This window comes from Antechinus flavipes, chromosome 3 (assembly GCF_016432865.1).
Source record: "Antechinus flavipes isolate AdamAnt ecotype Samford, QLD, Australia chromosome 3, AdamAnt_v2, whole genome shotgun sequence".
NCBI lineage: Eukaryota > Metazoa > Chordata > Mammalia > Dasyuromorphia > Dasyuridae > Antechinus > Antechinus flavipes.
Genome location: NC_067400.1, coordinates 321067356 through 321094082, shown reverse-complemented (window position 1 = coordinate 321094082; position 26727 = coordinate 321067356). Strand labels below are relative to the sequence as shown.

General features: G+C 34.8%; 1 protein-coding gene across 3 annotated transcripts; it reads right to left on the bottom strand.

Moving 5' to 3' along the window:
- Positions 1–4572: 4572 nt before the first annotated feature.
- On the bottom strand, positions 4573–9289 carry CLDN8 (claudin 8). Of its 3 annotated transcripts, none has more exons than XM_051985466.1 (2): positions 8190–9289; positions 4573–5979 (listed from the first exon to the last, which is right to left on the bottom strand). In XM_051985466.1, the coding sequence occupies exons 1-2, from the start codon at positions 8845–8847 to the stop codon at positions 5975–5977; spliced, it is 663 nt and encodes a 220-aa protein (XP_051841426.1). In that variant the 5' UTR covers positions 8848–9289; the 3' UTR covers positions 4573–5974. The 3 variants fall into 3 exon arrangements, with proteins under 3 accessions (XP_051841426.1, XP_051841427.1, XP_051841425.1); XM_051985467.1 differs by having other exon boundaries at positions 8280–9287; XM_051985465.1 differs by having other exon boundaries at positions 4573–9285.
- Positions 9290–26727: the final 17438 nt, after the last annotated feature.

Sequence of the window (26727 nt, the reverse complement as noted above, 5' to 3'; positions counted from 1 at the left end):
AGTTCTGGTCTTCTCTTACTGAATTCTGAACCCTCCCACAGAACTTGTTCAAATTATAAAGGGTGATAGCCTAATTGAATAACTAATCCATTTATCTATACATTATAAACTGGATAATAAATAATACGCTTTATTCATCCACTTGATTTTTCTGTCATGGCTTGCCAACCTGATTGAAGAAGTCCTGTTGTGTTCTGGAACTTGATTAAATTAACCAATGTCAACCTTGAATGGGAACATCAGGAAAATCTTACCATCTATTAGGTAAAGATATTGGAATAGCTTGGCATTTACTTCTCCAGTTCATTTTATGGATGAGAAAACTGAGGCAAACAGGTTTAAGTTACTTGTCCATGATCACACAGATAGGAAGTATCTGAGGTCATATTTGAATTTGAATACCGGTCTTCTTACTTTAAGTCTGGCACTCTATCTACTGCACTACTTAGCTGTCCTTGCCATCTATAGGAAATTCCTATTTAATTTAGATCCTATGAAGGACATTTTCCATGGTGCAAATGAAGATCCTTTGTGAATATGTATATAACATATATATATAATATAAATCTCTTATTTAGAGAAATGAAGGACATTTTCCATGGCACAAATGAAGATCCTTTGTGAATATGTATATAATATATACATATATATATTTTTGTATTAATAACCAAAGGGTTTTTAATAGTCATCTCTATGACTGCATCATTATAGATCTTTTGGCATTTTGTTATATATATATATATATATATATATATATATGTATATATATATATATATATATAAAATACCTTGTTAGAATATTTGGATTTTAAGGTTTTATTTTGTCTTATTATATATGTATATGTATATAATTCAACTCTTTTTTTCTCTTTCTCTCTCTGTATATATATGGTAATCAACCTGTTGCAAACAGAAATAACTTGCATTTTATATATTTCCCAGTTAATTGTGTTTGTCTGTAGAGTGTGCTATAGAAAAATATCTCATAGTGTCTATCAATCTCATATTTTTAAAAATTAAGATTAACTTTAATAATCATTTTTTTTAATTTTATAAGGATGAGAAAATTATTGGTGGTGGTTTCTTAGTTGTTTGTTTGGAGTAATAATATTCTTTGTTGTCTGCTATGTATAAGGCACTGTGCTTGGTATTGGGTATGTAAGTGGCAAAAATAAAAAAGTCTCTGCCCTTACACCTATTGTTCTTTTAGAATTTTTCACTCTATGAAATATCTTAAACAGTCAGTCTTGTGTGCCTTCAGAATAGTGTTGCTTAATTTACAGATTCCTTCTGTATGTTAAACTTAGTCAGGTCCAGTCACATTTCCCAACATTTTCATTAGCATGATTTCTACTTCCTCCTTTGGCATATACTGAGAAAGTACTTCCAAAATATACCAAAAGAAGGAAGAATATGTAGATCTCCAAAAATTGATAAAATGGCAAACAAAAGTAAATCTGTTCATCCAACATTCCTTCTAGGTATTGGAGATACCCAAAGAAGCTTACTGGGACTTTCATTATTTGTTTTATCAGGAAGTTCCTTTATGAGTTCATGGCCATCTGTCCAGAAGGATGGGGGTCCTGGGTAATTTTTTGATAAGTTTTTGGGGGTGTAGTTTGGGAAAGTCTGTCCAATTCTCAGTTAGCTCTAGGAAAAGTCTTACTGTCCTTGCTTTATTTTTGTACTTTCAACTAATTATAATGTTCAAACCACCCAAAAAATAGATTTGGGAATGTAGGTAACAGATTTCATACCAATCACTACCCTAGAATCCCAGGGAATTGAGAACTGGTTAAATATCACTGACATATTAGAGATGGGACTTTTCCATAATAAATAGAGTCCAGAAAGCAGAAGATACTTTTGTTGTGCTCCAACCTCTAAATGCTGGTCTGACTTCTTGGGCAGTGAGCTAGATGGCACTTCAAGACAAAAGCTGCCTTATTTTTTCCTGCCATTAGCCATCAGCAGCTAGATGATGCCATAGTGCACAGAGCACTGCACCTGGAGTCTTAAAGGTAGAAGACTTTGAATTAAAATCCAGCCTCAGTCACTTACTTCCTGTGTGGAACTCAGGCAAGTACCTTTATTCATCTGCAAAATGGGAATAATAGCATTTACCTCCAGGGGCTGTTATAAGGTTCAAGTGAATTAATAATTGTAAAGTGCTTAGTAGAGTCCTTGTGACATCATAGTTCTATATTAATGTTAGCTATAATAATAACAAGAACAACTATTATTATTATAGATTTCTGAGATCTTATCTGAAAAAATATCTATTGAAATACCTCTTTTGGCTACATAAATTTTGTGCAAGGATTTTCTTTTTCCTTTACTAGTGTGAATGCTACTTGATTACAAAAATCTCATATTTAGAGAAGCACTTGCTATTTAGTGTAAGAAATAAAAGGTGTTGAAGAAAAAAGGTTAGAAAACATTTAGGTAGCACTTTAAGGTTTATAAAGCATGATAAATAGATACAGATTATCTTGTTTGACCTTTATCATAACTATAGGAAGTAGATGCTATTATTATCTCTATTTTATAGATAATAAAACCCAGGCAGACAGAGGTTCAGTGACTTGCCCAGGGTCACACACAGTACATGTCTGAGCCAGATTTGAATTTAGGAAAATGAATCTTCCTGATTCTAAGCCCAGTGCTTCTCCACTATACACTGAGGTGCTTCAATTGGAACTGAACCTAATCAATTCTTTTCATTTTAAGGAAGAAAGCCCATGGATAGGTAATGACTAATTGACATTGACTAATGACATTGATTAAGATACAGAGAAGAAATATAAGCTATATCTGTCATACAATCACCTTTACATCTCAGGATCCCTGTACTCTGTGATCTGTGATGGCCCAGGCTTCAGTGGATAGTTCCCCAAATAGGCACCTTTCAGGACTGATGATGGCTCCAAGTGGGGAATAAAGATAGAGGGTTAACTTCATTCATTCATTCATTGGAGACTATGCAGGCTACAGTGAACATCATGAATTAACAAAAAGATGTCAATCATGTTATATACCAAGGAGTTTCACAATAAGAATCAAACATGCATGACCGATCACAGTAAATTAGTATGAGCACAGGAGATGAATAACAGTACAAGGCACACAAATAATTAAGTTTCTTTGGTTTATGGGAGGTCCTAGGCATCTACTAGCTTACCTATTGCCAACAGAAAAAAAGAACAATTGGAATGATTAAATTTTCAAAGAACAGATTTACTAAAAGACCAATAAAGTAAACAATTTGGAAATTTATCTTCAAAAGAAGAAAATCTCAAATTTTTAAACTGAGAAATTGGAAATCATTGAAGATCAAAAAAAGTTAAGAACATTGTCAAAGAAACTATGCATAACTTTATGATATTTGTGGTCATAAAATAAATAGATAATTTTTAGGGGTAAACAATGAATTGTTTTGTAAAAAGGCAAATGGTTTAGATAAATTGACAAGTGAATTCTTTTAAACCCTTAAAACCTAGTAATATCAATACTCTATAGATCATTTATAATAACAATAATACCTAGCATTTTACTTTGTTTCACAAAGAATTTTTTAAAATATGATTTCATTTTTCCCAACAATAACCCTAAAAAATAGGTGCTTTTATTATTTCCATTTTATAGATGAAAAAACTGAGACATACAAACCTTAAGTGACTTGCCCAGGAATACACAGACAGTAAGTACCTAAGGCATTTATTTTTACACTTTCAACTAATTATAAAGTTCAGATCTTCTAATCTCTAGGTCAGTGTGCCCTGTAGCTGTCTTTATAAATGTTGAAACAATGTGCTGCTTACTTCTTTTTAGAAAGCAAATATATTTTGATCTCCAAAAGTGGCAAATATATGACTGAAATAGAACATTGTAAGTTAAAATGGATAAACTTTGATAGATTCGCCATCTTAGAAATACGAGTATCATTTCCTACCCTAGACAGATTGAACTTTCTCCATGCTTTTCAAGCTAAGACATTTTTGTCTGTTCCACAGGATTAACCAAATTGGGTGGAGGGAGGGGAGGGCAAAGATATTGGAGTGGTTTGACATTTCCACCTCCAACTCATTTGACAGATGAGCAAACTGAGGCAAACAGGATTGATTAAGTGATTGTCCAGGGTTACACATAAGTGTGCATATATGTAGGTAGGTATAGGCACATGTGTGTGCATAGATGTATGTTTATATGTAGACATATTTGTAGGTCTGTATCTTTGTGTGTCTGTCTTTGTAAACATGTAGGCACGTTTGTAGATTTATATATATTTAGGTATGTATGTATGTATGTATGTCGATATGTATTTTTTTGGTCTTTTAAAAAAAATTGTCTAGTAGACAAGTCAAGAGACACTGTTTTGTTTCCTATAAAGGAAAACCAGGGTCATGATGACTCCAAAGTTATTGAAGGATCAAATCAATAACTTCCAAGATGAATACACATATATTATTATCATTATTAGCTCTAGCTCCCCTCTTTCTCCTTGAGTGACACTTCTCTTCTTGCTTGGGTGACTTCTCACTATTATCTCTCCCCACTCAAAAGATATTGACATTTTTTTAAAAATGAAATTGAGTTAGGTGATTTATTATAACCATGTTATATAAGATAGAACTTGAATAATAATGAAAGAAGTTAAATTTACATAATATATATAATATTTATAAAATACATCAAGCAAATGCATACATAGCCATATGCTATACTATGGGCTTCTGCATTCCACATCCATATAATCTGCAAATTGCCAAATGACAGAAAAGACAATGGTCTTTTTGCACTTAGAAGTATTTATCAATACACAACCAAAAATGAGGCAAAGCTTAAACATATGGATTTGTCCAAAACTGAAATAGCTACTTCAAGTTATATGAAATCTACAATGTAGGATTTACAAAGAAACTCAGAACAGTAAAAAGTAACTTTTGTTTGGTGCTTTTTCTTCTTCAAAAATCCACATTGTTAAATGTCCAATGCCTGAATAAATAGTTATTAAAACATCAACATATATAAATCCCTGTGTTTAATCTATTCTTCTTGTTCATTTATAAAAATTTACACAACGACAATCCACTTTCCCAAAGAGTTCAAATCTCTTAGACAACAATTTTATTTTATGGTCAGTTGTAACTTATGATGTTTAATTCCAGAAACCACAAATAAATAAAGGCATGGATAAATTTGAGAGCATCCAAAGAAGTATGACCATTACAGTAAAGAGTCTGAAGATCATGTTACACAGGATTGGTCAAATTCGTTGGGGATATTTAGCATGAAAACATTGGCTGGGGGGGGGGGGGCGGCGGAGACTGAATACCTGTCTTTAAATAACAAAAGGGTTGTAATATAGAAGAAAGAGGTTTTCTTTTGCTTCATCATAACATAATAAGATTAGAAGTTATGGAAAATCACATTTCATTTTAACATAAATTTAAATATCCCCTTCAGGGTTGTTTCCCCAATTCACACTTATACTAAGTATAGTATAAGTATAGACCACCGGAAGGTCCTGTTATTTAGGGATTTAGGGGTGAAGTTTTCATATAACTATATTCCCTTAATTAATAGTCAACCACTTGACTTAATTATCTTTTAGATAAGAGATTTACTAAAAAGAGCAGTCCCTTCCCCCCCTCAACCAAAGCATATTCGATTGCATACTCTCCCACAAATACATAAAAATTCCACAAAGAGAATGGACACTAACTTAAGGCAAACATATAAAAATATTTGTGGCACAGGTGTACCTTCCAATTTCTGTCTGTAGAAGTCCTATGTTCCTTGGGAGTCTTCATGAAGTTTGCTGCAGGGCAGAATATTGGTCATCCTGCTGCCCAGTAGGTTAGTTCCTTTCACAGAATGACACGTTTGTTGGATGGATGGATCGATTACTAGATTGAGCTAGTCTGCTTCTGCTGGCCCAGGCTGCTATACTGTTGCTGATACTCGCCCCTATTTATACTTGAGTAAAGGAGAGAAAAGGACATATCAGTTGTCTCCTTGCAAATCTCTCAGATGTGCAATGCCCACGAGGTTGTCCCTCGAACATATCCACCTCATAATCTGCTCAGTCACTTAACCAAGGGGAACAAGGAATCAGAGGCGGTCAAGGGCTCACACACAGCAGCCTTTGGCCGAGGCAAGCCTTCCCAACCTGGTTCTGAGGAAACCGTTCAAAGCAGTCCTATCTCTCAAAGTGCAAGGAGATGGATAGCTTCTTTTGGATACCATCTCAGTTCTAGCTCAGCAAGCCCTGAGTAATCAGTTCTTCGAGTTCCACTAGAACAGTGTTGTCATTCAGTCATTTTTAATTGTGTCTGGCGCTTGGTGACCCTGCTCTGGGTTTTCTTGGCAAAGATACTAGAGTGGCTAGCCATTTCCTTTCTCATCACATAATACCAGCTCCTCATTAACCCCTGACCAGAAACCAGCTCCCCCATTTGCTTGGACTGAAACCAGGCAGAGAATATCGTACATGCTTTAAGTATCTAACTTTGACCAATCCCTCCATAAAAAAAAAAAAGAAAAAAGAAAAGCTTTTAGTAACAAGACCTAACTAAACAAGCAAAAGGAAGATAATGGAACCCTCTCTGAAAGATTTTAAAGGCTCTATTAGTTTTTGGGAGAGTGTATAGACACAGTGCTCATTATGCTTTGCCTGAATCAAAAAAAAAGCAAAACAAAACTGGTATTCTTTAGCTTCTAAGATACAACTATACATAAAATAATAACCTTCCAGAGGAAGTGTATAAGGCAGTAAGAACTTCTAAGTTCTTCTGTGGATCTAAGTGGGAACTGGGTGTGGATCACAACATAGTATTTTCTGCCTTCTTGTTGTTTGCTTACGTTTTATTTTCTTTTTCATTTTTTTCCTTTTTTATTTAATTTTTCTTGTGCAGCAAGATAATTGCATAAATATGTATGTATATATTGGATTTAACATATATTTTACCATAATTAACATATTTTGGATTACTTGCCATCTAGGGGAGGGAGTGGGGGAAAGGAAGGGAAAATTGGAACACAAGATTTTGCAGGGGTTATTGTTGAAAAATTATCCATGCATATGTTTTAAAAATAAAAAAAATTAATTAAAAAAATTTAAGTCATTTTCTGAAAAAAGGTCATTTCATAAAACCATTACTCTCTTTACATTTCTGACTAAACCATTTTAGCCTTCATTTTAATTTCAGTACATTCTATTAAAAGTGTTAAACAATAAGTACTAAACTTCCTCAATCTTACCCTCTAATTTTCTGAAAACCTTGTTTTATTTTTCAATCATGAATTAATATTTTATTTACAATAGAATAATAACAGAATTTCTTTACGTATGTGAGATATGTTATAAAATACTACATCATAATTAAGTCAGAACCTCACTCTTACCCTCTCCTCTGAAAATTGAGTTTTATTTATTCACACTGATGAATTAATATTTTATTTTCGATAGAACAATAACAGAATTTTCCTACTTATATGAGATATGCTATGTTCACAAACTCATAAAACACTACATCATAATTAAGTCAAAAGCTCAGTCTTACCCTCTACTTCTCTGAAAATTGGATTTTATTTATTTACACTGATGAATTAATGTTTTATTTTCAATAGAACAATAACAGAATTTTCCTACTTATGTGAGATATGTTATACACATAGAACACTATATCCTAATTAAGTCAGAACTTCAGTTTTACCCTCTACGTCTCTGAAAATTGAGTTTTATTTATTCGCGCTGATGAATTAATATTTTTTCAATAGAACAATAACAGAATTTTCCTACTTATATGAGATATATTATGCTTACCTACTCATAAAACACTACATCATGATTAAGTCAGGACCAAAATACTATAAACTTGAACAACATTTTTTGAAACAACTAAAAAAAGTATGAATGCTTTAAGCTTTTTACAAACAATCTACTATATTTCCTAAAAGAGTTTAAAGAGTCTGTCTATTTTGAAACAACTTACTGCAGTCTATCACCATTGGGTAGCAAGAACAGTTTAATGCTTAGCTTGTGAATTCAATGTTTGGTAGTAAAGAATAATAAATCAGTGGTCCTTTTGATTGTATTTATTATTCAGAGTAGATAGTCTTGTCTATTCACAGCAGCTGACAAAATGAAGTCAAAAAAATAATAATCACCAATTAAACATACTGACTTTTGGAGTACACACTTGGTGATTTCCTCCCTGAATGATGACTTTTTGGGGTTGTGTGATATGATGGTATTGAGTATCTGTAATGATTACCTTTCTCCTTACAACAAGAAACACAGCAGAATATCAATCCCGCGGCAACGAGGACTGCCGCTGTAGTCCAGCCTATATAGAGAGCTTCTCCTAGTTCTCGTTTTTGAGCTGTATTCACTATAGGGTTGTAGAAATCTTTGATGGTCACATGGGCGACCCAGCTCACGGGGATGAGAACAACAATGCCTGCGAGGATGAACATGATTCCGGCCATCAGCAAAAAAAACCGCTTGACGTTGTTCCCGGTGCATATGACACATTTCATGCCAAGGATGGCAATCATGAAAGCAAGAAAGGAGAGCACCGAGGCTGCACACATCAATCCCCTGGAGGCCTGGAGGTCCGGAGGGAGAGCCAGCTGGGAGTCATATATTTTGCACTGCATCCTGAAGTTGGCGTGTCTCATGCAATTCATCCACAAGCCTTCCAAGAGGTTTTCGAAAACTACAATATTGCTTCCAATGAAGGCAGAGACTCTCCACTGGGGCATGATGGTGACGGCCACTGTCCCCACCATGCCGATGCCGCCGAGGCTCAGTCCCGCTAGCTGTAGAATATAGCAAGCCATTTTGCCTGGAAACCGGTCCCAAACCAGGAAAAATCAAGTAAAGGGAGCAGGTCAGTGGGCAGGCAACACTGAACGGCTGATGTTTTCTTGTGTGAATGTCCTCAGGAACCCAATGGCTTTTTTTTCCCAGATAGATTCTGCTCAGCTACTTTGACTAAACTAAATCCAGTGTTGGCTGGCTGGGGTATCTTTACTGACTGGAACATGGGAACTCACCAATCCGGTGTGTCTACTTTCTGGTCCAATAAGAAGGGGACAGAGGGACTGGTGTAGTTAGATTGCTTATTCTTTGAGCTTCACCTTTTTTTTTTTCTCTAAAAAGGCAAACAGCGTGTTTACCGGTAACCACAACCACGAATGTTTGCACAAATCTATACTCCATCAATCCCCTGTAGAGAGAAGTACATTTCATACAGGTGATGGTGAAACTTCTAGATTTGTAAATTAAAGAAGGCTGTCTAGCAGAACCTCCCCCTTGGGCCCAAGCTGGACTGGAAGCACAGGATTCTTTCCTCATCTAAGGTGTTTTTTTATTCTGGGCACACACAAACTAGATTAGATCTGGTCCTTTTGAAGTGACTTCTAAAAACCATCAGACTCTCTTTCTCACACTTGTTGGCTGATTACACTCCCACTCTATTGCTGTTGGTGTGGGAGGGAAAAGAAATTACTTAAAACTTAGGTTTGGCCCAAATTTAAGGTGGTTCAGTCATTTCTGACTCTTTGTGATCCCATTTGGGGTTTTCTTGGCAAAGGTGCTGGAGGGTTTGCCATTTCCTTCTCCAATTCATTTTACAGATGAGGAAACTGTGGCAAAAAGATTTAAATGACTTGTCCAAGGACAGTTTTGAACTTAGGTTTCCTTCACTCTATCCATTGAGCCACTTAGCTACCTTATTGGGGCATGTTTGAACTTCCCTATAGAAAGGAGTAAAAAGTACTCAATATGCAATTTAAATCTAAGTGTGGGGCCAGAAAAGGAAGGGAATATGCACTTTACAAATGTCCTGCCATTTGATCCTTACAATAACCCCACTATGGGACCAGTATTTATTAAAATCCATAAAATCTATAAGCATGTATTAATAGAAAGACATAAAACAAGATTCAATAATAAAATTTAATTCTTTGGGAGAAGGGCTTGCTTTATTCAAATTTTTATCCCTAGAGTCTAGCATAGTACTTGGCACATAGTTGGAACTTAATATATATTCACTGATGGGTTGTTATATTACATATGTAATATAACATAAAGTACATATGGTCAGGAACAATATGTAAATTAATAAATAATTAGCTTAGTAAAATAGTACTAGTAACTACTGTTATGCTCTTTAGGAGATTAAGTTGTAAACTTCTGAATTCAAGTTTGTGGGACTACTAAAGAATCATTTCTTATTTCACTTCCATTCTATACTGTCTCTCTCAATATCCTTTAGCTGGTAGTCATCGTCTCAGAATGTTGGATTCGGTGCTGGGATCTCTTCCCAGAGTTCTGCCTGGACCTGATGAGAACCCAGGACTTCCAAATCCCTTGAACTTAGAACATTTCCTCCAATCCTGGGCATATATATTTTGGGAATTACTATGTGGTCTCTTAGACAAGAACAGTCGCTGAAGAGACAACCCAAAATCCAGGTTCAGGCTTACACCCAGGCATTTCTAATTAGGATACATGCATAGTAGTTTATTATTTCTGCTGGGCTCAGGGGAAGGTTGCTTCTCTTATACCTCACAGAAGAACTAGTTGCCACACATAGAGATTTGAGGAAAAAGAGAGACAGGAGCAGAATCATTTCCTTTTTAAAGGTACAAAATCATTGATTTATTGCCATTGGCCAATCAAGGGATGCTTTGTTATTCCCAAAGTGCATGGGCTCTTCTCAAAAGCCACATAGAGGCAGCAGGAAGCTGCAGAGAAATTCAAAATCCTGAAAGTATCTAAAAGCTGTAGTAAAAACCTCAGTTGGTTAGAAGCAGAAAAACAGACCTTCCGTGCCTTATTACATATATAATAAAATATCCACTTTAGGCATCTGCTCGGATTGTCAGAGTGCCAAAGTGAAAGGAGAGAAGTAGAGAGACAGGTCACTTTTACCTGGGAAACAACATTCTTTGAGATTCAGATGATTCAAGAGACTGATATAATCTGACTGCAGCGTCAAAGCAAGCACTATCTGGCATGAAATTGAGGAATGGATAAGGAAAAAAATAAAATAAAAACAAAAAGCAAAGTTAGCCTTAGCATATACAGAATAAGTACTGCTGCTGAATGCCTTAAGGGAAGACTTCTTCTTTCCTGACTCATTAACCATCAACCGCTAATGCCCTTCTTCTCTAATATGTTCGTGTGTGTACATATATATATATACACACACATACATATTACATGTATGTATGTGAGCATGTATACACACATATGTATGGTTGTATATGTATGTATATATTGAAAAGGCAATCAGGATAAGGGCTGTTCCACCTTATAAATTTTTTAAAAATCAATTCTTGGGCAGCTATGTGATGCAGGAGGACCTGAGTTCAAATCTGGTCTCAGACACTTAACACTTCCTAGCTGTGTGACCCTGGGCAAGTCACTTAACCCCAATTGTCTCAGCAAAAAAAACAAAACCAAAAAAAAGCAATTCTCTTATTTATTTATCCTTGATATGCTTATATTTGAACATGTCTCCTTCAGTAGAAAATAATGTCCTTGAGAGTAAGGATCATCTCATTCTTTGTATTTGCATCCTCAGGATCTAGCACAATGATTGGCATTTTGTAAGTCCTTAATAAAAGCTGATTGGTTCTTTCCTCTGATTGACTGATTCTTTCCTCCAAACTATGAATAGAGTGCATATACCAAAAATTCTCTTTAAGCAAATTTGATGTATTATGTGGATTTAACAAAAAGATAAATTAGGATTACTTGAAATAGAAAGCATGAATTGATGTGTAATAAATTAATATCAAAGAAATGGTTTGCATGAAGCAATTTTTAAATAAATGGAAAAGGGGATGAGAAAATACACTGCTCAGTGACATGTAGCAAGTCAATTAAAATTTATCATCAGGTCCATCAGGGATGAGCTAGAACTAGTTCCTACAGGCTTCTGAAACTTTCAGTATAAAGATTTATATCTCAGAATTTGACAAAACAAAGTACAACTTCATTTATTATTTTACCAACTGTCTTAAATTTTAAAAAACTTATTAATGCTAAAGTTAATAATGCAGACATGTCATACATATATTTTCCCACCTCCAGACCCCACTCTGAGATGCTTTTTAAACATCTATCAGCACATTCCTGGGTCTATTCCTAATAGGTTTTATAGTCATTTCAAGTAATTTCAGGAACAATATGTTTGTTCCATAGAGATTTGGGTAGAGGAAAAAGATATGTCCATGTGATCTTGAAGATTCAAAGTATGTTGGTGGTAGCAAGAGAAAGGAAAACAACACTCTGACTTGGGACTGCAGGTTTAGAAACTTGTTTGTCCTTCATTCTTGAAGTAAACCATTGATATTAGGAAGGTGATGTCTTGACTTGCAAGTGAACTGGATTTAAGTGAAGCAGAGGTGTGCAAAATTATCAGCTTCACTCTCTCCTCCAGAGTCACCTGAGGCCAGTGGCAAGATATAGGTCAGTCAGAACCACTAGAGATGGCCCCACATGCAGTGGGAAACTTTGGCCTTTTTAAGCTAAGATTTTTCCCAGGACTCATTTTTTTGTTGATCCATTCAGTGATGGAAGGATAGATAAGATAAGAACTGAGTCAAAAGATGACCTAGTTTGCCTTCACAAAAGGGAGGGGAAAACTTTCAGAGTTTCTGGCCAGAACAGAAATAATTATTATTTATATTCACTTTAGGAACTATTCTTTTGGGTTCTGGAGTGGTAAAAGGAAGAAGAAATTTATTTAATTTTAAAAACTAAATTTTGTACGGTTTAAAGAAACAATTGCTATCTTCTTAGGGATGTTTCTCTACATAGATCTTATTATCCAGGATCCAAAAATCTTACTGTCCAGATGGTTACCATATTGGTGTCAGACTTAATGTGGACAAAAGACTGATTTTCTAACTCAGAACTTCTGAGTTCTTAGTCCCAACTGTAGAAATGGCCAGCCAGGACATGTTCTTTAGCTGTTGTGTACTCAAGTTCTAGGGATAGGAGAAAGATCTCATCCCCATTTCTTACTATCCAGAAAGAAATTCCAGGGTCCTGTCTTCATAGATGGATAAAGAGCAAAAGGACAGACTTTTCCAAGATCTATTAAATTGGTTATCTCTATCTTAATGATCAATTCTCTGTGACATAGCTTTGATTCAGGCCACTTCACCCTGCCCCCTTCAGCCCACCATAGGGTCTAAGGGACCACCAAGATCTTGCTATATCATCACATCATCACAGAGTGCCCTAATCATTCAACACTGGACCACACTGTCTTTAGCACTTTTAGATTTACAAAATTCTTTACGTATCTCATTTGATTTGGTTTTCACATAATCCTGAGGGTAGTGTTCTTTTATCCCCATTTTTATAGATGAGAAAGCTGAGTCTGAGAAGTAAAGTTATCTGACCAGGTTCATGCCATTATTAAGAGCCTGAGTCAGGATTAGAACTCAGATCTGATTCTACATCCATTCCGCAAAAGGCTCCCATTTACTTTCATAAACAACTCACCTAGAAAATAAATTGAAGAGAAATAATTTAAGAATCATAAGAATTTAAGAATCAAAACCATAATCGAGCAATATAACCTGAATACTCTATTCTAAAAAATCATAAAAGAAAATTATTCAAATCCATTTAAATCAGAGGGCATAGTGAAAATAGAATCCAGGGAAGCTAGATGGGACAGTGGATAGAGTACCAGCTCTGGTGTCAGGAGGCCCTGAGTTCAAATTCTATCTCAGATTTTTAGCATTTACTAACTGTATGACTGAGCAAATCACCTATCCTCAATTGCCTTGCAAAAAAAAAAAATTAGAATTCATTGAGTATCTCCTGAAAACAAAACACCCAAATTTAAAATCTGGAAAGGTCAAAACCAAAATTAAGGGCTGCCAGTTCAAAGAAGACATACTAATAGGAGTCTGAGAATCTACTCAGATCTTCCTCCCATTTTATTTGGTGGGTAGCCCTAGAATCTTAGTGTATCACTGGACCTGTTCATCTATTATATCACATTCTCATTGCAGGTCAAACTTACTCTCTCTTAGGAGATCAATAATTTATAAAATGCCTTGGAAAGAATATACTGTTAAATTTTTGTCACATTTTAATGAAAATGATTTTCTGTTTCATTTATTTATATCTATAACATAAACTTGAAGGGACTTATAATAACCTCTGTATGCTTATTTGATACACTGTAAGATCTCCCATAATATCTGGATGTGCAGGGCAGACAATTAGGAGTCTAGGGGTCCTTTGGAATAAACTGTTGCTTGTGGAGGAGAAAGAAATTTGTGACCAAAGATGAACTAGAGACCATTACTGATCACAGAATAGAAAATTTCGATTACATCAAATTAAAAAGCCTTTGTACAAATAAAACTAATGCAAACAAGATTAGAAGGGAAGCAACAAACTGGGAAAACATTTTCACAGTTAAAGGTTCTGATAAAGGCCTCATTTCCAAAATATATAGAGAACTGACTCAAATTTATAAGAAATCAAGCCATTCTCCAATTGATAAATGGTCAAAGGATATGAACAGACAATTTTCAGAGGATGAGATTGAAACTATTACCACTCATATGAAAGAGTGTTCCAAATCATTATTGATCAGAGAAATGCAAATTAAGACAACTCTGAGATACCACTACACACCTGTCAGATTGGCTAAGATGACAGGAAAAAATAATGATGAATGTTGGAGGGGATGCGGGAAAACTGGGACACTAATGCATTGTTGGTGGAGTTGTGAACGAATCCAACCATTCTGGAGAGCAATCTGGAATTATGCCCAAAAAATTATCAAATTGTGCATACCCTTTGATCCAGCAGTGTTTCTATTGGGCTTATATCCCAAAGAAATACTAAAGAAGGGAAAGGGACCTGTATGTGCCAAAATGTTTGTAGCAGCCTTGTTTGTAGTGGCTAGAAACTGGAAAATGAATGGATGCCCATCAATTGGAGAATGGCTGGGTAAATTGTGGTATATGAATGTTATGGAATATTATTGTTCTGTAAGGAATGACCAGCAGGATGAATACAGAGAGGACTGGCGAGACTTACATGAACTGATGCTAAGTGAAATGAGCAGAACCAGGAGATCATTATACACTTCGACAACGATATTGTATGAGGACATATTTTGATGGAAGTGGATTTCTTTGACAAAGAGACCTGAGTTTCAATTGATAAATGACGGACAAAAGCAGCTACACCCAAAGAAAGAACACTGGGAAACGAATGTAAACTATCTGCATTTTTGTTTTTCTTCCCGGATTATTTATACCTTCTGAATCCAATTCTCCCTACGCAACAAGAGAACTGTTCGGTTCTGCAAACATATATTGTATCTAGGATATACTGCAACATATCCAACATATAAAGGACTGCTTGCCATCTAGGGGAGGGGGTGGAGGGAGGGAGGGGGAAAAAAATCGGAACAGAAACGAGTGTCAATATAATGTAATTATTAAATAAAAAATTAAAAAAAAATCGGAACAGAAAAAAAAAAAAGGAATAAACTGTTGCACAATACAACTTTTTATTAAGTTAAGGAGGAAAATGATGTTGTTTTTATTCAATTGTGTCCAACTCTTCATGATCCCATGGACCATGAGAAAGGAGGTCCTTTTGTTCTCCTCTACTCTCTCCTGAAGCCTGTCCAATCAATGCTGTCTATGGGGTTTTCTTAGCAAAGACACGAGTGGGGCTTACTATTTCCTTCTCCAGTGGAATCACCTTTTGTCAGAACTTTCCACATGATCTTTCTCTCTTGAGTAATCCTGCATAGCATAGCCCATAGGTTCATTGAGCCACAGACTTACCTCCTTCAGGACAGGGCACTGATCCAGAGCGGGGGAAATTTAGGAGTAAAATGTTGAAAAAAAATAAAGCATTTTCTTCTAGACAAACAAAGAGAATGAGAGCAAAAGAAATATTTTTTTTCTTGAAAAGTTATAAATAACAGCATGTGAGGAAAGTAATTAACTGGGCAAACAGAGCTAAAGCCATGTTACTGATTAATTTATAAAACAATTTACTCTGTATTCAAAATTTAAGTAGAGATTTGCTCTGCCTTAGGCAGCAATTGTTCATAAATTTTAATGGGTTTAGACATTGTTCATCTTACTTACAATCTAGTCCCCAGACCAAGCTGAAAAGGAAGATTATCAGCCTATGCAGTTATGACAGGGAAAGGGAGAACGCACTACAATATCATGCAACATATCGAGCATGCTCTCTTATTTTCTTTTTTAAATCATAAGATGAAAGATATACGTTGTGCAAACACCAGTTTCAAATATAAACATATCAAACACAAACAGCAATTATTTGTTGCTGGGCAAGTTTTAGTGTTGATGTTCTATAAAATGCCCTCGGTGCCCTTGACACAGAAAGAATGCTACATGCACAGAGCCAGATGCAAATCCTGGCTCTGACTTTTATTATTTTTGTGACCTTGGGTCTCAGTTTCTTCAACTACACAAAGAGAGGATGGGGCTATACCCCTAAAGTCCTCTCCAGCTATCAATCTATGAGCCTCTGAAATGTAGGACCCCTATGGCTTCAGGCTCAGATCTATGATTTTATCTTCTTAATTCCACAAAACCAGTTAGCTGAAATACATATGCAAATGACTTTTTTTTCCAGAAACATATTTTCAGACATAGATTATGTAGAATTTGTTTTGCCAGACTATGTAGATTTATATTGAGAAATTTATTCTTCAGATTTTTTTTAATTGGCTCAATGTAGAGGACAGGGGAAACTGGGGGAATAGATTAATTTTTAAAAAATGTTACTAGAAAAACAAATGCAAACTTTACAGAAGAAGACTACCTTTGTCCATGTATACCTGCCAGTCTACATTCCCTTGACCCTTTGGTCTATTTTTACCATAACAAAACTGTAGACATGACAAAACTGAATCTGCTGCATCCCTTATTGTTTACGACACCAATCCACCACATCTTTCTAGGGCCAGGTCTGTCTACAGCTTAAGGATCTTTGCAGAAATGAGCAATAGGAAAATTGGTAGGCTGAAATCCACTGAAGAGGTAATTTTAGGAGAGAAGGAAGAAGGGAAAAGGATATAGAAATAGGATATACAGATAGAAACAGATAAAGAGACAAGACAGAGATAGAAACAGAAACAGTAACAGATACATATGAATTATTGAGAAAAATTCTAGTTTGACAATGAAAACACAAACACATTTAAATGACTTTAATATGTAGATGATGTATTCCATAATATATCTCATCACTGAATTCAAACACCGTCTTCTTCAAGGAACTATTCCCATATTCTCAACTGCTAGAATCTCCCATATGAGACTATCTTATATGAACTTATTTACTTATAGTATTTATAGTCTTCCCCATTAGACTGTAAACTCTTATTTTCTTTGTAGCCCTAGCCCTTAGCATCTGATAGGCACTTTATAAGCATTTAACAAATGCTTAGTGATTGATTAGTTGAATGGTACCAGTTGTGGTTATTGTTCAGTCATTGATTTATGGTTGACACTTTATGAATACATGGGCCATACTGTCCATGGGATCTTTAGCTGAAATTCTGGAGTAATTTGCAGTCTTTTATGTCAAACAGAAGTTAAAAGACTTGCCCAGATGGAATAGTTAATGATTATGGATTCAGGTCTTTGTGATTTCAGGCCCAGTTGTCTCTAAGAAAACAATAACCCTAAATATATGAGACATGCAGATTTTTCAGAAAGAAGAATGAAGATAAACTGCCAATCTTTTTTTAATAATTTTTTTTCAAAATATATGCATAGCTCATTTTCACCATTCACCCTTGCAAAACTTTGTGTTCCAAATTTTTATGTCTCTCCCTTCCCTCCCGTCCCCTCCCCTGGATGGCAAGTAATCCAATATATATTAAACATGTGCAATTCTTCTATAAATATTTCCACAATTATCATGCTACGCAAGAAAAATCAGATCAAAAAGGGAAAAAAAAAGGAAAAAGAAAACAATGCAAGCAAACAACATAAATTGCTAATCTTACCTGTCCTAATCCTCTTCTCCACCCTCACCCATCTTCCAGGTTTACTAGGAAACTTCTAGATAATATCAAAAGGACCAAAGAGTGATTTTTTTTGCATACCAAGAAGAGAAAAGGAACAAAATTAAAAACAAAACAAAGCATTGCTGTCCTGATTAATATGAAGGAAATAGAGAAGACTAGAGTTCTAAGATTATTTTTGAGCTCCACCCACTTTACCATTCTATTCAGATTATATGCCACTAGAAACATTTTTTCTTGCTTTTCCAACTTCTCAGCTACCCCACCCCCTTCTTTTTGATGGTTGGAAAAGAAACATTAAGGCTGATACTGACATACTATGAAGCAGTGGGGCTACTGTTACTCATTCCGTTTTCAAAGAATAAGTGTGTTTTGAATCAAAAAACACATTTTCTCAAACTAATCAACATAACTCATCAAAATTTCTCAGTTCTCTTTGCAAGAACATCATCCATGTCTTTCTCCCAACTGTGATTATAACCCAAGATTCTGTCCTAGATTCTCTTTCTTTTCTTCACTCTTGGGGACTTTATCAGCTTCCATGAGTTCAATTACCCCTAGACATCTGGTTCCTGGATCAGTATCTATAGCCTTGGCAATTCTCTTAAGTTCCAGTCCCAAATAACTATTAGACATTTCAAAATGAATATTCTATAGGCATCTCAAACTCAGTAATTCCAAAATTGAATCCATTGTTATTTACCAAAAATCCCATCTTTATTCCAACTTAATACTTCTTCATTTCCAGTGACTAATGTGTTTTTATTATTGTTCAGTCATGTCCGATTCTACATGACTTTATTTAGAGTTTTCCTAACAAAGACACTGGAGTGGTTTGACATTCCCTTCTCCAACTTAATTTATAGATGAGGAAACTGAGGCAGAGTAAAATGACTTGCCCAGGGTCACACAGCTATTAAGTGTCTGAGGCCACCATTGAACTCGTGAACTTGAGTTATCTTGATTCCAAGACCAATGCTCTATCCACTGTGTCGCCTAGCTGCCTTATGACTAAGGTATACAACTTTGAAATAATCCTTAATAGCTAATCTTTATTCCTCCTACATGTTCAGTTGGTTGTCATGTCTTATTAATTCTGCCTCCACAAAATCTTTCAGATCAGTAGGTCTTCATTCACATGACCACTACCCTAGTTCAAGTGCTTGATATTTTTTTACCTAGACTGCTGGCCTCCTAATTGATCTCCCTGTCCCAAGAGGCAGTGGATAGGTTCCTGGATTTGGAATCAGGAAGACCTGGGTTTGAATTCAGATACTTAACTAGCTATGTGATTTGGGAAGGTCACTTAATCACTTTGTGCCTCAGTTCCCTCCTCAGTAAAATGAACCAATGGCCTCTAAACTTCTTTCTAACTCAAAATCTGTAATTCTATGAATCTCTCCCCTTTCCAATCCATCCTCCATGTAGGTGCCAAAATGATTCCTAAATCATAGGTCGGACCATTTTACCCTTCTGCTCTAGAAGCTTCAATGGCTCCCTATTGTTTTTAGGTTCCAATTAAATCTCCTTTCATGAGCTGGTAAGTAATTACTTTTCCAGGTTTGCTACATCTTATTCCTCTTTATGCTCTATATAGGCCAGCCAAATTGGCCTTTTAATTGTTGCTTAATAAATATTTATAGATCAAACATTGTAAAAACAAACAACTTGAAAGACTTAAGAACTCATGACCAACTATGACACCAGATAGTCAGTGATGAAGCATGCAGCCAATTCTTGAAAGAGAGGTAAAACATTCAAGATGCAGAATGAGATATATTTTATTGGCCATTGCTTTGTTTGATTATGTTGCAGAGTCTGGGGGAAGACATCATCAACAAAATTTATTTTTTATTTATCCATAGATTTTCTTCCCCAATATCACATAAGATCCTTGAGGACAGGACTATTTCATCTTTGTCTTTTAATTTTCAACAGCTAGAGCATCACCTGGCACATCATAGGCACTTAATAAATGCTTGTTTAATGATTGGATTTTTTTATTGATTGGGTTTTTCTATAGAATGTTATGGCAAAATAAATGAATCTGTTTCCAAAAGGGATTCCTTTTTTTTTTTTTGTGAGCCTTCTTGTGAAGCAAAAATTCCTCAGAAAACACTTAGTTTTATAGCATTTGCTATATGTATACTGAGTCAAATCATACTGACTACCAACCTGGGTAAGATGAGAAGATACAATCTCATAAACAAATTCTATCAATTATTTTTCTGGAGTCAAAAACAAGAAAGAAAAAGTTTTTTTCCCTCTCCTTTCTGTCCAATTCCAACTAGTTTGGAAGTAATTTGGTATCAGAATTACGAACATTAAATATGGCTCAATATTCAAACTCCTTACAAGGTGGAACACAAGTTGAAATAATTTTTTGTTTTAAGAGTCTAGAATCTCATAGACTCTATGAGATTCTACTTAAATTTTTCTATGTTCCTGTGCTTTTAATGTAATCAGTGGTGTGCCTTTGATATGACCAGAAACATTTTTCTCTTCCCACCTGTCATCTCTATTGCTTATTCTTACAAGATAAGTGGATATCTTTTTGGATAAAATTATGATCTGCTCACAAAAAGCAGGTCATTAGTCGTAAACATATTTTAACTAACAACCATATTAGGGTATGAGTCACAAGTCTTACATTTCTCTTGCAGAATCATTATTTCTCCCACTTCTTCCTGGAGAAAAATTCCCTCTAAGTGGAAATATTTATGATGTAGTTGAAATAAAAGTGGTGAGTAAGAAGATGCTTATTTTGTCCATTTTAAATGGAGGATTTGTGAGAAAATCTGAGTGTAAGAGCCAAAAGATTGTATGTAGTCCACATTAATTAAGGGAGAAGAAATCACATATCCAGCAAAATTGCTTAAAGTGAATTATTGCCAGGTGTTGTGTCACAAGCCTTTTATCTCTGCTACTGGAAGAGGCTGAGAGTGATGGAAAACCTGAAAGCAGGAGTTCTGAACTGTAGTGGTGCTCAAGAAAATCAGGTATCCATACTAGATTCAGCATCAATATGGTATATTCCAGGGAGACCTTTACCTCCGCAAGGAAGAGCAAACTAGCTCAAGTAGAGATAAGGAATTAGATTATGGTTTACATCTGGTCAGCAGTGGGATACAACTATGACTGGTCAAAGTACTACCAACTTGGGCAAGATGGGGAGACTCAACCTCATAAACAAAAAAAGTCAAATAAATTAATAAATAAATAAATATATGTGTAGATAGATAAATAGATAGACTGATGAATGAATGAATAATTAAGTTAGATAGATAAATGAATAAATAAATAAATCAACAAATGAGTAAATGAATACATTAATTAATGTTGAGTGATTTGTTGTTAGAAAAAAAAATCTAAATTTCTTGTGCAATTTTAAATAGTGATTAAAACATCTCTTTTAAAGTAACTTTTCCACTACTGTTCTCTCTGAGTATGATTTGACTCAGTGTAAAAATGGCAAATGCCATAAACCTAAGTGGTTTCTAAGGAGTTCTTGCTTTACTAGAAGGCTCACAAAAAGGAGGGATCCCCTCTGAAAAAAGATTCATTCATTTTGCAATAATACTCAAAAGAAAAAACCCAAGCCCTCCAGAAATAGCCACCTTTTCCAGAATATAGGCTCTTTTTCCCAGCCCAGCTGGCTATAGTGACTAAGGTGACTATCCTTGTGGAGAAAATCACCACTGAACTACACACCAATTGCTGAACTATCAATTAGAGGCAGGTAGCCCAAGCAATCTGGACATAGAGCTGTACTTCTCAGACTGTTGGCTCTGCTTCCTGCCTTCCCGTACAGTTATTGTCTAAGGAAGCAATCCTAGTGGAGATTTGATCTGGAGCTCCCTCTGTAAGTACTATAAGAAAAGCTGCTAAAGACACTGAAAAGAAAGTTCTTGATACTATTAAATGGATCAGCATCAAAAATGGAAATGATTTTACAAATGAAAATGACACTAAAGCAAATATCTTGTCTTAAGGACTATAAACCATTTTCTTTTGACTTGCAAATAAAACCTCCTCTCTGTATTACCTCTTATAAGGTGAGCTTCTTAAGAACAAAAACTTAGTTTTTTAATTTTAACCTCAGCACTTTAGCACAGTTCAGTGCATATAGTATGCAATTAATACTTTTTTTGTTTTCATTCATTTACTCTTTCTCCAACTGGAATCTGAAAGGTCCCAAATGAATAAAATAATAAATGACTCACTTCCCCAGAAAAGAGAACTCAACATTTCTGATCATATAGCCTGTTTATTGTCCTACTTCTACTATCTCTTATTTATTTAATATATTCCCTACACCCCACTCTATACATGTAAGTTTAAATTGGATTCTGAATATTAAACAAGAAGAGATACCTCTTTTTACATTTATCATTACAGAAAAGGCAGATTAATACAACTCTTTGGAACTCTTCAAGTGCAATTTTCATTTAAGAAGATGGATATTTCTCTGTCTTTTTCCTATCAATCTCTACAATCTTTCTCCAGATGGAACAAAAAAACAATATTTTTGGTTTGTCTCAAGCCATCCTTTTGAGCAATCACTCTATAGATTCACTCTTCACAAAATTCTCCTAGTCCTTTCTTCACTATAACTATAACTATAACCATAAAATAATGGTTGAGAAAGTTCTTCTAGCTAGAAAGAAGTGTCTCAGCTGTACCTGATCTAAAACTATATTATAAAGCAGCAGTCACCAAAACCATTTGGTATTGGCTAAGAAATAGATTAGTTGGTCAGTGGAATAGGTTAGGTTCACAGGACAAAATAGTCAATAACTATAGCAATCTGAGTGTTTGACAAACCCAAAGTTCCCAACTTTTGGGATAAGAATTCACTATTTGACAAAAACTTGTGGGAAAACTGGAAATTAATATGTCAGAAATTAGGCATGGACCCACACTTAATACCGTTTATCAAGATAAGATCAAAATGAGTCCATGATTTAGGCATAAAGAACGAGATTATAAATAAATTAGAGGAACATAGGATAGTTTACCTCTCAGACTTATGGAGGAGGAAGGAATTTGGACCAAAGAAGAACTAGAGATCATTATTGATCACAAAATAGAAAATTTTGATTATATCAAATTAAAAAGCCTTTGTACAAACAAAACTACTGCAAACAAGATTAAAAGGAAAGCAACAAACTGGAGAAACATTTTTTACAATTAAAGCTTCTGATAAAGACCTCATTCCTAAAATATATAGAGAATTGACTGTAATTTATAAGAAATCAAGCCATTCTCCAATTGACACTCTTCATTCCATCCTTTGCCATTCCTTTTTCCTTTTTCCTTCAATCTTTCCCAACACTGGGGTTTTTTACAGTGAGTCTCATTTTCTCATTATGTGGCCACATATTTAAGTTTTTACTTATTTAAGTACTTACTTAGCTTTCTAGAATAGTACTGAATTTTAAAAGCTTAGATGTTAGATTTTAAATGTTTCTGAAATAATCTTTGAGTAAGTAGAGGCTTTGGGTCCTAGAATGACATCTGTATTTCCAGGTATTTGCTATAGTTCTATTCTTGAGATTTTTTAATGTTAATTTTACTAACATTCTTGATACTGACTCAGAATAATCTGATAAAAAGAACAAAAGGAATGAAAACTATTCCAAGGTATAATAAAGATTTGATAGCATCAAAAATATAAAGTAGGTATGGAAATACTGGCCTTGGGAGATTGCATTTTTCCCTAACAGAAAGGTTATTTAGATGATATCTGTTCATCAGATAATACTCACTTTACCTGTGCCATTGCATTGTATAACAGGTCCTGCTTCTCTGGTTCTACTAGTCGATAGGAAACAATGTACCCTGTGGGTCCAATATATTATTCAGACACATTCCTGACCTTTTCTTTTGAATATTATACAACTGCTCATTACAAAGTTAGATCCCAAAAGGCAAAGTCAGTTTAGAGGTTCTTTCTAACTAATCTTAAGCAGAAAAAAGAGTTTTCTAGGATTTGCCAAAGCTTTCAGAGTTTCTGAAATTATATTAAAGTGACAATTTGCATTTTATTCACATTATCTCTAATTGCAACTGAAAAAAATTATAATAAACACTAGATATAACACTTTAAGATTTGCAAAGCATTTTATCTTTTTATGTCATTTGTTTCTTATAACAACCCTGGCAAGTAGGTATTATCTCCATAAAGGAAATAAAGAATAAAGGAAATTAAGTGGCTCATCCAAGGAAACATAACTACTGTGTGAAGCAGGATTTGAGCTCAAATCTTATGGGTTCCAGGTCCAGTACTCTAAATACTAGACTACCTCTAACTATGTTAACATTATTTATTTACCAAGAGAAACTCTGAAGTAGCAGCAGTCAAGTATTTTGAAAGGAATGAAAATTGTTATGATACCTTCACTATTTAATAGCATTTCTTGTCAAGAGCTGCAATGGATTGTCACGTGAAGAGTTCACAATGGTTACTCTACTTGACAAAAGATAGGTTTACTTAGGGGAAAAGGTTCCAGACAAAATAAGAGGTACAATAGACACCAATAATGATAAATATGAAATAGGGTTGGGGAGCATAGAAAAGGGTTTTGTGGAAAAGACAGGTAACCTAGTAGAACTTGCCATTTACCAGGAGAAAAGAAATACCTCATGAGGTTGGCACATGCCCTTATTTGGAAGACTAAATTCTGAAAACCCCCTTAGCAAACATTTTTCAATATGCTTCTCTTAATTAAAATATATATAGCATTACTTTTTTTTAAAAGCTATTTTCAGAAAGACAAAATCACTACTAGTAGTGAACTATATAGGAATGAGATAAATTTCTTTTTTTTTTAAACTTAACCTTTCCATAATTTCTATATGTATTGCCCTTATATGATTTATAAACAGCTCATTGATACAGTGACCATGGTAAGAATATTCTGTGTGACAGTATAGAGAGAGACATTTTTCATGGAGTCTGAAATCAATAGTTAGAACATGTTAAAAAAAATAGCACTGAAGAAGCCCAGTTTTAGGCAAGATGGTGAAATATGTCCCTTTTCTGCATGTTTTTCATTTCCTCTGGTACTATACTCCTTTTCCATAATTCAATGCTCTCCCTCTCAACCCCTCTCTGCAAAGACATTATCCTTATTCTTCATTAGGAACAGGTTTCAGTTAAAGTATTACCATTTCCTGGAGGTATGCCTATTTTGTATTTAGCTCTATGTGTGGAATAAAAAAGATTTTACCACAGCAATAGAATTATAAACATGTAGAAGGAAGTGGAGAAAGCAATAAAAAAGAAAGAGGCAGCTGGAATAGTAGAAAGGGCACTGGATTAGAAGTTGAAATAGATAAATAAATTATCGTTGTGGTTCTACCACTTACTACTTAGGTGATCCTGGGCAAACAAGTTCAAATCTTTGAGTTTCTTCTTTCCTTATCTATAAAATGACAGGGGGCAGGGTTTCTAAGCAAGATCATTCAATGAGTGCTCCTGTTCTAAACCTAGCTCTGCTTCATCACTTCAAAACAATAGCAAGGACACTTAGTAAGCTGTGGGGATAAAAAAGGTAAGGAGGGAGAGAGAAATTCTTACATGGAAAATTTCACAGAAACACCAGTAGGAAGACAAAAGGAATAAATAAAAAAACAAAACATCCCTAACACAATGAATAAACACTATTATGTATAAGAAAGTGAGGAGAAATGTATAAAGGGAAAGTAGGGCGTCATCTGATAATACCTGAAGAGATAAAGGAACAACCACAAGAAATTCCAGAGTGACTTAGGAACTTTACAACAATTAAAAGAAAGTATTGTGTTTATAAGAGTCAGTGAATAATAGTATAGTGAATAAAGCAGATTTTGGAATCAGGAAGACTTTAATTTAAATCCAGATCCTGATACAAACTATTTGCGATATTGAAGAAGTCATTCAATCCCTTTTTGCTTTAGCCAATTCCCTAAGATTGTTAATTGTAGAATACTTAGCAATGAATCTTCATTGGGAGAGCTTCCTTACCCAGAACGCCCTATACCAATGAAATCCCAGATTCAATGGACATCTCTAAAGAAAAGAAAAAAGGATGTAGTAGTAGAGGCAGCAATCTACTTGAACTCTTTGAACATTTCCCTCCAAATAACTGTAAAATAATAAGTGAATATATAAATAAACAAATAGATAGATACATAGATAAATAGATAAAATTCTAAAGTATCAGAATTGACAAAAGATTAAGGTAAGACATTTTCTCAGACCAAGACAATGTAGAGGGCTAGCAGTACAGGTCTGTGACATTGGAGTAGGGATGCCCAGACTCTACCAGAAGCAACTTTAGCTGTGTCCTGGCAATAATAGAAACAGCAGCAGCAGTTTTAGGAACTCTTAGCCTAGAGACAGTAAAGAGGTTGGACAATTGGTCAGAAAGAGATTACATGAGACTTGAACTGACATAGGGTAGGACTGAAAACATACCCTAATTTTATTTTTTTTGATAATATTTTTATATTAATTACATGTTGAACTAATTTTTAACATTTAAAAAAAAAGTTTTGAGTTTCAAATTCTATCCCTCCCTGCTCCCTGAAATGATAAATAATCAGATATAATTTATGCACATGCCATTATGTACTATGTTTCTATATTAATCATTTTGTAGAA

What these genes read in the sequence shown, in the direction of transcription:
- CLDN8 (XM_051985465.1), bottom strand. Translation starts at nt 8,847, where the DNA reads ATGGCTTGCTATATTCTACAGCTAGCGGGACTGAGCCTCGGCGGCATC.